The sequence below is a fragment of the Quercus lobata genome, chromosome 10 (genome assembly GCF_001633185.2).
Source record: "Quercus lobata isolate SW786 chromosome 10, ValleyOak3.0 Primary Assembly, whole genome shotgun sequence".
NCBI lineage: Eukaryota > Viridiplantae > Streptophyta > Magnoliopsida > Fagales > Fagaceae > Quercus > Quercus lobata.
The window spans coordinates 17,213,972-17,224,791 of NC_044913.1; the positions used below are offsets into that span (position 1 = coordinate 17,213,972).

General features: G+C 31.9%; 1 protein-coding gene across 1 annotated transcript; it reads left to right on the top strand.

Moving 5' to 3' along the window:
- The first annotated feature begins 1,588 nt into the window (after positions 1-1,588).
- LOC115963737 (lipoate--protein ligase 1-like) lies at positions 1,589-6,255 on the top strand. The gene is made up of 4 exons (XM_031082875.1): positions 1,589-2,222; positions 3,511-3,749; positions 5,234-5,382; positions 5,907-6,255. Exons 1-4 carry the CDS (start codon positions 2,050-2,052, stop codon positions 6,153-6,155), a joined length of 810 nt encoding a protein of 269 aa, XP_030938735.1. The 5' UTR covers positions 1,589-2,049; the 3' UTR covers positions 6,156-6,255.
- The last annotated feature ends 4,565 nt before the right edge of the window (positions 6,256-10,820 follow it).

Genomic DNA, 10,820 nt, shown 5'->3' on the forward strand with positions numbered 1-10,820 from the left:
ATCTCCTATTCAATTGTGTAATAGATTTTTAATTATGTTCATTGCCGAAAAAGCGCTTTCAACAATAGCTATTGTAACTAGTAAGATCATTGTCAAAGTCACTCATGGATATGAAACATCTTTTTTTTTTTTTAATCACTACCAAGTGAGACCCATGGTTTTATATTATAGTTGTATGTTTTTTTTTTTTTTCTTTTTTTAAGTTTATCAAGCTACTATCTAGCGTGTTCAGACTCCTATCCTATTTAATGTTGAGATTTTTTTTTTTTTTTTTTTTTTAACTATTACTAAGTGGGACCCATTGGTTTTATTATATATTAGAATTGTAGTAGGAGGAGAAGTCTCCTGAGCAAAGGTACGGTGAATTGATAATTTTTTTTTTTCTTTTTTTGTCTTTTGTGTCAAGGGGGGGCAGATAAGGCATTTTAGGTCCTTATAATATTATTAGTAAAAAAAATTCAAAGTTCAGAGGGGGCACATGCCCCCCCTCGCCCCCCCTTCCCTCCGCCCCTGAATCTAGCTACAATCTATATTGATTTTAATAAAAATTTAATTAATAAACAAATATATACTAATTTAATTGTAATACAAATTTAATATAATAATTAAGGGTTTGTTTGGTAAGAGTACTGTGGTTTTGGGTTTTTTTTTTTTTTTTTTTTTAATTTTAAAAATGTGATCTAAAAAGCGTACTAAAAACATGTGTTTTGAGTGCTCATGATGCAAAAAAAAAAAAAAAAAGTGTTTGGTAATATATTTTTATAATATTTTTTTAAAATCAAAAACATAATTGGGTATTTGGTATGTGTGTGTATATATATATGTATTTGTTTAGAAAAAGTGTGTTATTTTCTACATAATATAAAGAAAACAATAACAATTAATTTATTGTTAATAAAAATCAAATTAAGATATTAATCAAACTACATACAATTTAAACATGTAATTTGATTCCTTAAACATAAATTCAGAGAATAAGTTAATATGAAAGTGTCAAGGACAATGTACCTACAAAGTTGTATCTTCACTAACTTGAATGTTCTTAAAATGTTATATTGAATTCAATTTTACTAAAACTATAAATGAATGACCATTTTAATTGCAACATAGTTTTTTTTTTTGAGAAAGTAATTGCGACATAGTTGGTTGGAGTTATAAACATGTTTGAAACTAAGAAAAGTGAACATTTCACACATTTTTATAATAAATTCTAGGTGGTAAGTTGTTGTTAGTTTTAATTTAAATCTACTACTTAATTTACTCCTTTACCCACTCGTCGTAACTAGTAACAACTTTACATTTAGAATTTATTATGAAAGTTGAAAATGTTATAGATATAATATTTATCTAAAATTAAAAGATTTGTTTTTTTTTTTTTTTCCTTTTCTTTTTCATAGATACTAAGAATCTCAACTTATGATGTTAATTTATTCAATCCTAAATATTTTTATTATCAGGTTAATATACCAATTAGATTTTAGTATATACAGAATTTTTTTTTTTTTAATAAGACAAATTTTTTGACCGAGAAAACATGTCTAGGTTACCATTTCAGTTAAAAAAAAATTGAAAAAAAATCGTGGCATGATCTGATTGGGTGCCAAACTCTCTCTGGGTTTAACTTTGTACTACTCACTTCTGGTTCTCGCTCAACCCAAGCTCTTCCCTTCTCTCTGACCGAACCCAAAAACCCAAGCTTGAAACCCATCTGCTCTCCGTTTTCATCTCAAAAACCGAAGCTTCAAGGGAGTTCTTGAGTCGGCGTTCAGATCGGATTGAGTCGGCGTTCTTGGGCGTCATTCTTGAGTCGGTGTGGTCGGTGTTCTTGGCTGGGCCGCTGGTGTGGTGGTCATCGGAGAGGCTGTGGTGGGTTTTGGATGGTGGATGCTGTTGTGGTTTTGGGCTTGTGATTTTGATTTTAAAAAAACTTTGAACCAGAAAATTTAAACCAAAAAAAAATACAAAGAATTTGTGAGAGAGAGAGAGAGAGAGGAAATTCTGTGAGACTGTTGTGGAGTTTGCAAGAGAAGTAGAGAGAAGGGTGGCAAAATGGGAATTCCTGGTAAAATTGGGGTTCCAATGATGAATCTGGTTAGGCTGAAAGGGGTGCCAATTCTGCAGCAATTACATCTAGAGGAGCGTTTGCTTCGGACATCGTCCCACAATTGGTGCATCATTAACGATGGTACCAATCAACCTACTATTGTCATGGGCGTTTCTGGGTATTTCCTTAAACTTTGTTTTATCAACTCCTGTGTTTTTTTTTTTTTCTTCTTCTTCATATTAGTGTTTTGTTAAAGTTTAAAAATTGTGTTGAATCTTGTATTAGCTTAAGCTTGTGGCATTTGACATGTTTTGAATAATTGTTTTGTGACTGTATGAAGTTGAGGAATTCACATGTAAAACTTATGAATAAAAATTTATTGCATTGATTTCTAGTATTGAAATAATCGGATGGACTTTAGGTTTTTCTAGAAATTCAATGAACTATTGATTACCACTGCTTGAAAGCATTGGATCCTGGTTGGGTTTGAGGTCAAGCTATGGCTTAGTCACCAGTGAGGGTTGTGGGCTAGTGGTCATTGGGTTTACTCCCAAGTGGTTTGGGTGGTGGAGGTCCTAGGGTCAAATCTTGCAATGGGAAGTGCTTGGGGAAAAAATCTCCACGCTCTTGGCTCAATGCCCACTAGTGCCGAATAACATCTATGTCTCATGAGGTCCAATCCCAGTGAGTAGGATGCTACTATAGTCACGCTGAGGTAGGGAAGCCACTTTGGTCTCCACCTCCTGCCCATTTCTTAGAAGAAGAAAAAAAACTATGGCTCAATCAACCTAGGAAGAGTCTAGGGCCCCCTATCGATTGGGTTCTTTAGCAGGTGGAGAGCTACTATGGTAATGCCTAGGTAGGGTTGGCATGGTAGTCATCCCCCCTTGCCATTTTTTATCCAGTTGAATGGTGGTGTCCAAAACATATGTTAGTTTTTTTTTTTTTTTTTTTCCTCGTCCTTTATAAAGTTCTAAAATTGGGTTAACAATCTACCTTAACACATTATTTTGCGAGTTGACATATTGACTTCTATAACGTGGGTAGAAATATTAAGGATATGAAAAACAGGGAGATGGAGTTTGTGGCTATATGATCTTCTATGTGACATTAGAATCATGAAAAAATATATCATGGAGCTGACCCTGATTTAGTTGGGATTAAGGCTTAGTTGAGTGGAGTTTATGGGATTTGAATTTTTAACAACTGGCCATAAAGAAATAAATTGCTCAAAAATGAATGTAGTTGCTTGATCAGGGTGCACTAAATTGGATTAACCTCTGAGTTATATCATTTGTTATAGCTGTCACTTTCCTAATTTGATAATGTATGAGAGAGTATTTCTTGGTTAAAGTATGTCTGCAATCCTAAAGCTTTGCAGACTTGTTCTTTCCCTTGGCTTGTGGTTCTATATTTTTGTGTTGGACATGAGTAACTCATAAGGATTATATGAATAATCTGTTTAGGAAGCCTGCAGAACTTCTCGAAATTGAATCTGTGTTATGTGATCAGATTCCGGTTGTGAGAAGATTTACCGGGGGAGGTACTGTCCTTGTTGATCCTGGCACAATATTTGTCACTTTCATATGCAACAAAGATGCTGTTGCTGGCGTACAACCATATCCTCAGCCTATTATGTCTTGGAGTGGCGCATTGTACAACAAAGTTTTCCAAGGAATTGGGGATTTCCACCTTCGTGAAAATGGTAACTGTGTTTAACCCTTGACTTAATGATACTATTTTCACTAATAGAGAGCTTCTGGTTTATGATATTACAAGTGGATATTCCAATTTGATTCTTCTTTTCTTCTGATGATCTTATTGGGATATACCATTTTGAACTGCATTTTCATTTATCTTATTTCCATGAAATGGAACTGCTTTCTCTTTTCTATGGCACTTATTGGACAACTGGTTATTCACAAAGGGCCTGGCTTGATCCATTTTGAGGGCATGGTATATTGTCAGCTATCAAATGTGGTATTCTCTTGCTGACTATTTAGTATTTACATAAGAATTCATCCCTATTATAGATATTGTTTGATGTTTGAGTATCCCAATCCCATATCAAAAGGGACCAGTATAATGAATAAACTCTATATCTATGCTTTAAGGTGGGTATGTGTGGGATGTGTGCACGAGCATGTGTGAATATGTCAAATTATATTTAAGATAATTTCCTACTTTCAAGACCAAACATAAACTTGTCTTAACTGGGACTCAAATTCAGAGTCTCTCAATGAATATGGTTACTTAATTTTTTTGTTTTTTGATTCAAGAAAAATGGGTGGGGGTGGGGGGATGGCACCCCCTCCTCACTTCCCTAGGAAGGCATCCCTGAGAAGGGTCTGGCCACTGCACCCAATAGTAGGTACCACTCCACTGCAACATGAGTGTAGTGGGAATTTGAACTTGGCAATGGGTGAGGTAAAAGATCGTACCCACCGCTCATCCACCTGCTGCGGTGGCACTTGGTTCTGTGTTTGAAATCTGAACAGTTGGTTAAAATGGTTTTGCACTGGTTTACTGTGTAAAAACAATGTTTCAGTGTTAATACTTCCTGATTTGTTAAAATGGACATATGAATGGGCAGCACAAATGTGGAAATGGGACATGAATAAAAAAAATATATATATCTCAATCATGAAATTGTACCCTACTGAGTGTGGCACACATTTTGTAAGCAGAAGTTCCTATTTGCTGTTGTTAAACCGTTTGTTAGTTACATAATAGATTTGAAATGAGACAGTCCATCAGTTCCCAAGGTCCAGCAATTTAAGGATTAGATGCATGGCCACACTCGATAAGTATTATTATCACCAGTCCAAAAGCACAATGCCATGCTTCTAACTTTAATGATAGAACTCTTGGGGGCAAAAAAAACCTTAAATGAAGGAATGAACCTTTCTGTGCATGTAAAGTGTTGATTTTAACTACCATACCTTTTTCCTGAGTTTTTGTTTTAACAACTATTCCGTGGTCAAAATGTGACAACTTTGTTATGGATAGCAATTTCTTTAACTATAATTGCATCCCTCATATCTCTCTGAATGCTTGTTTGTTTACCTTTTTGAAACTATTTGACACTTACCACATATTCTCCTTTTTGGTTTTATATGTGACCTGAGATTCTAATGGAGGAATAAGTAAAGCTGTAAATTAATACCATTTGTTCTCATCTGGTTTCAGATTATGTATTTGGTGACCGCAAATTTGGTGGGAATGCTCAGTCAATTACTAAAAACCGGTGGATCCACCACACATCTTTTTTATGGGACTATGAGGTCCGGAACATGGCTAACCTGAAACTTCCTGCAAGAGTTCCTGAATATCGACTGGTATGTTAATGACTTCTCCAATTATATATATTTTGTCCTTTCTTTTGATACATCCATTCTCAAAGCAGTATCTGCTTCATCATTGGTTTTAGATATAAACACATGGTGTTTCCAATTAATGTAAACATAGCCAGTGGTGAGTCAAATGAACAGGTAAAAGTAAAACATGTGATGTTGACACATATAGTTTGGTTTGTAATAGATCTTTAACATCCATCTTTTCAAATAGGGATTTATCTATTTATCTCATTCAATATAAAAATTGTTTGCATATATGGTGCTACTAATATAGCACTATTTTGAAAAGTCAATACCAATACATGGGGGGCAACGGGGAAGGAACTCTTCATGATGGTCTGTTGTCTCTAATGTTGTGGATATTTTGGCGTTTCCTTTACTCCTATTCCTTCCTCCCTTTAATAAACCACCCCCCCCCCCCCCCCCCCCCGAAAAAAACCCCCCTTCTCTTTTCTCTCTTATTAGCCACTTGTTATGATGATTATGCCTATCTATTTTTGGTTTAGGCAAGGGGTCATTTGGAATTCATATGCCGTATGAAGGATTACCTGCCAAGATCAGTATTTATTGACAGAACCATAGAGGCTACTAAAACCCACTTTTCCTTAAGATCAACAGACTTAGAAGCCATTGAGACTTCTGCAAATACAAAATTTTGCCCCTCAACCAGGCTATTGACTATGCAGGAACTGGAGACAGCAGCAAAATTTGCTTCTCAGTCTAAGGTTTCTCTCTCTCAGTCATTTTCATTGTGATAACAAGTGCTAACATTGCAGGAAGTCCTAATTCCCCCCCTTTTTTTCTCCCATAATTCATTGGAATAATCATAATACTTGGCATGAGCCATTGGCATTATTTAGTGAAATGAGAAAATTTAGCTACAAAATTAATTATAGACTAAACACCTTTATTTAATAAAATAAACATTACTACATATTTTAAAAATCTAACCGTTGAATTGTATATTCTTTACACTCTTAATACACATGTCAAATTATGTCAATTGGATATTATATACGGTATGATCTATAAGTTTATATTTTATACATAATTTTAAACTACAAAAACTAGCAATTTAAACAATTTATTAATAGCATGGTTAATGATCTTTAATTTTTTAAAAATTTTGTAAGCATGTAAAATATAAGAAGAAGATGTAATCTAATGGTGAAATTCTCAAAATTCACCTCTAATAAGAAGATGTTGAGTGAAATTTTGATGAAAATTTGTCAGAAATTCTGTGTTAAATTAAGGCACAACTCAAGTGATCATCCAATAATATCATGTGAGAGGAGTCTTGAATAACTTTCCTTCAAACAAAAGCTACCCATTTGGGCTGAGTCAAACGGAGTGATCCTCTACATGGAAAAGCCAACTCAGGCTGTCAATTCCTTCAGTACAGACTACAGACTAAGATTTCTTTCATGTGCTTTGGGCATCTCAATTGGTTTTTTTTTTTTTTTTTCCCAAAACACATTGAGAACATCCGTTACATTAATACAATCATTTGAATATTTGTAGGAGCAAATATTAGTGCTTTCTACTTCGAGCATAACTTTCTGTCTTAAATATTTTACTGTCAACCTTTTCATGTGGAAGAGTTGCTTCAAATTTTTGGTATAAGATGCCTTTCCAAATAGTTTGTATCCTAATGGAGATTATTTTGTCATACTCCAAATTGCCTTTTCAATATTTTCCATGTTTCTTTAATTTTATTTGCACCGAAAATTCTATATAAACTGCTGCTCCAAAATCTAAACCAATGGGCCATCCATCTAAAGATGCATAAAGGACCAAACTTTGGGCCTAATTTTTACATCCGAAATGCTTAACATATTGATTTATGTAGGGGGCGTTTGGATACTGTTTATTCTGCTGAAAACTGAAAATAATAAAAAAATAATTTTTGGTTATTGTTCACACTAAAAAACATTGTTCATATGCCTTGATGCACTGTTCATGTCCCATGAACAGTGTACCAAGCATTGGTCCAAAAAAAAAAAAAAGGCTGAAATGCAAAACATCCAAACGTGGACATGATCCAAATGCGTAAAATATCAATTTTTACGAATTAAGGCACATGGCAAATAGCTTTACAATTATGAGACATTATAGTGTACAACATTGCATTAGTTTGGCTTGTTGAAATAAATTAAAAGGAAAAAATGTTTTGATACTTGTTGATTTACCTTTTGTTTTTTTGTTTTTTTTGTTTTTACCACCTCTCTCTATCTCTATGATACATTATTGTGAAAAGTATTCCCTCGAGAAATTAACAAAAAAAAAAAAAATAGAGAGAGATTTTATTTTTGAAAGATGGTTGATATATTTATTTATCACATCTCTTTTTGATTATGATGACATAATTACTTTGATATGATTGGCTCTTTTCAGTGCTTGAATATTTCTTAGCTGCTTTGACCCATTATAGTTTACCTATATATCTTACAGTAGAATCAAATAGAAGTGAAGCATTTTGTCACCTCAAAAAAGAAAAAAGGAAAAAGAAAAAAAAAAAGAACTGGAACATTTTCTAAAAAATAAATAAATAAATAAAAGAAAGCTTGAAGGATATTTTCTTTGGTTAATTCAAATCAAATAATAATAATAATAATAATAATAATAATAATAATAATAATAATAATAATATCTTCACCTAGCGTGTTTGACCGACCACAAAACCAGGCCAACCAAAAACAATATAATTGGTTTTAATTGTTTTTCATCTTGTAATTTTTTATTCAAAATGAGACTACATTCTTCTACAAAATTCCAGTTTTTGTTTGATTCTTTTAGATTTATTCCTTCCAAAAAAAAAAAAATTTAGGGTTTTCAAATTCGTCATAAACTAGTTTTAAATTATTTGACATTTGTATGAATTGTGTATTAACTATTAAGTATTAACTAAAATTGGTTTAACTTGATATTATACAAAATATACATATATACATATATATTTCTATTTTTAATTCAGCTTTTATTAGAACTGGACCAATTTTGTAGTTTTTAGAAAACCCTTACTTTACTATTTTTTTTATATAAAAAAAAAAAGAAAGAAAATGAAAATGACAAAGTTTAGCTATAAAATCGGTTACAACTTTACTCAATATCATTAACATTACTACGTATTTAGAAAAATCTAACCACTAGATTGCATATTCTTTATACTCTTAATACACGTCAAATTTTGTGCCAATTAGATATTATTTACTATATGATTTATAAAATTATATTTTATGCATAATTTTAAGTTACAAAAACTTATAATTTAAACAATTTATTGATAACATAACTATTAATCTTTAATTTTCTTGAAACTTTGCAAGTATGGAGGATATAAGAATAATATGTAATCCAGTTGTGGATTTGTTAAAATTCACATTTAATAAAAACACATTTAATAATATTACCAATTTTATAACTAAATTTTATCCTATTTATATATGCCTCTTGTAAGAAGCCAAAAGAGAAAAATAAAAAGAAATTTATAGATTTAGATCCAGGCCCATGACATCATGTAATATTAAATCAATGGTGAGATTAAAAAGAAAATTATTTTTAATCTTAGCCATTAAATAAAAAATAAATAAAACATTTCAACTATTTACTTTTTTTATGTACCTTTTTTGACTTTTTCATCTCACACCAATATACTAGTAATTTTCACGGTCCAATAATTACACCGGATCCAAATCCTAAATTTATATATGCTTTGTGGGGGCCACTTTATTAATTTAGTCGGCAATTCTATCTTGTATTCGTGCGATGCTGAGATTCGTTCAAGATTTTTTTCATTAAATGAACCCTAATCCGGCACTAAGCACAGAGCCCCTTAGTTGAGATCTGTTTTTTAGAATGTAATAAATTAGTCGAAATGGTTAAAAGAATGTTAAAAAGTCCTCCACCCATTTTTATTACTTATTTATAAAAGCTTGTCTTTTAATTTAGACTTCTTTAAAATTAAGGGTAATTCATCTAAAAAAATAAATTTAGGATAGTAGTATTTACAACAAAGGAAAATTTTATACCAAAAAACCTTCATTTTCTTTTAGGAAAAGGCTTGTGTCTAGTGCATCTGGACATGATAGGATGCAAACGCGTGACAATTTTATGGTAGCATCTTACCAGGTCCGGTGCACAGGACATTGCATTCGAGCCAAATCTTTTCTTTTAAATTCATATGCAAATTAGCTCATTTTACACTTGAATAGTGCTAAATCTTTAGTTTTGTGTTTTTTCTTGACAAATCCATAATTATTTGAAACTTTTTGCTATTTGGAAGTGCTTATACCATCAGGCATTTTTGCGTGTGATGGACATTTTACAAGTACAATATTTTAAAAGAGGGGTATAAGGGTTGAGATTCAAATTTCCAGAAAATAGTTTCACACTCATATACTTAAATTATGCTAAAATAAGATCTCTATCTCACATATACTACATCCTTGCATATGATGGACATTTTACAAGTAAAAGTTTTAAAGGTTGGGATTCAAGTTCCTAAGAAAAAGTTTCACACATATATTTAAATTATGCTAAAATAAGATCAATATCTCATATATATTTAAATTATGCTAGTAAAATTTCCACCTCAGACTAAAAATAAAAGTCCTTACATTACCATTTTTTATATCCCAAGAACCCAGTTGGTGGAGTTCTATTTGGTTTTAAGTTTTATTATTATTTTTTCTTTTGTCTTTTTTGGATAAGGAGGTCGGTTGGCAGTTATGAAAGTCGATGCAAATCCTTGTCCCTTATTGCATACTCTCTCAGCTATCCTCTGCTTATGGTTCCCTTGGCATTGTATTCTCTGGGGTCAGTTAGCAGTGGTTGCTGTGTTGTTTTATGATTGCACCTCTTGAACCATAAATAAATTAAGTAAAGAACTATATACTTTATAATATTAGATCTAAGATGCAAGACATAATTAGTGCTTTTCTTTTTGTCCCACCAGCACGAATAATGAACTCAATAAAATACTCCATAAAAGGCTACGCAAACCACCACAACAGCTTGAATAATGAACTGAGAAAAAAGTATTCCACAGAGTTCTAAGCTATTAGCTAACCAAAACATATAGAAATTGTTTGTTTCAGTTAGTTCAATTGGTAAATTTTTTTTATGGTTGAATGAGAAATTTGAAGTTCAATTCCCGCTTACACCAAAAATCGATCAGTGTTTTGGTCTAATATTAAAAAGTTACCATCAAAAACAAACGCCATAAATTAAAACTCTCAAAAAAAAAAAAAAAACATATAGAATGATCAAACTTACCATAAAAGGCCTTTAATTTTCTCACCTAGTTCATAAAAAGTTTTTGGCTTTTAACAAAACCAACATATCTTCTCATAAAAAATAAAATAAAATAAAATAACAAACATATCTTCTTAAAAAGAATGAGTAATTGTCCAACATTACTT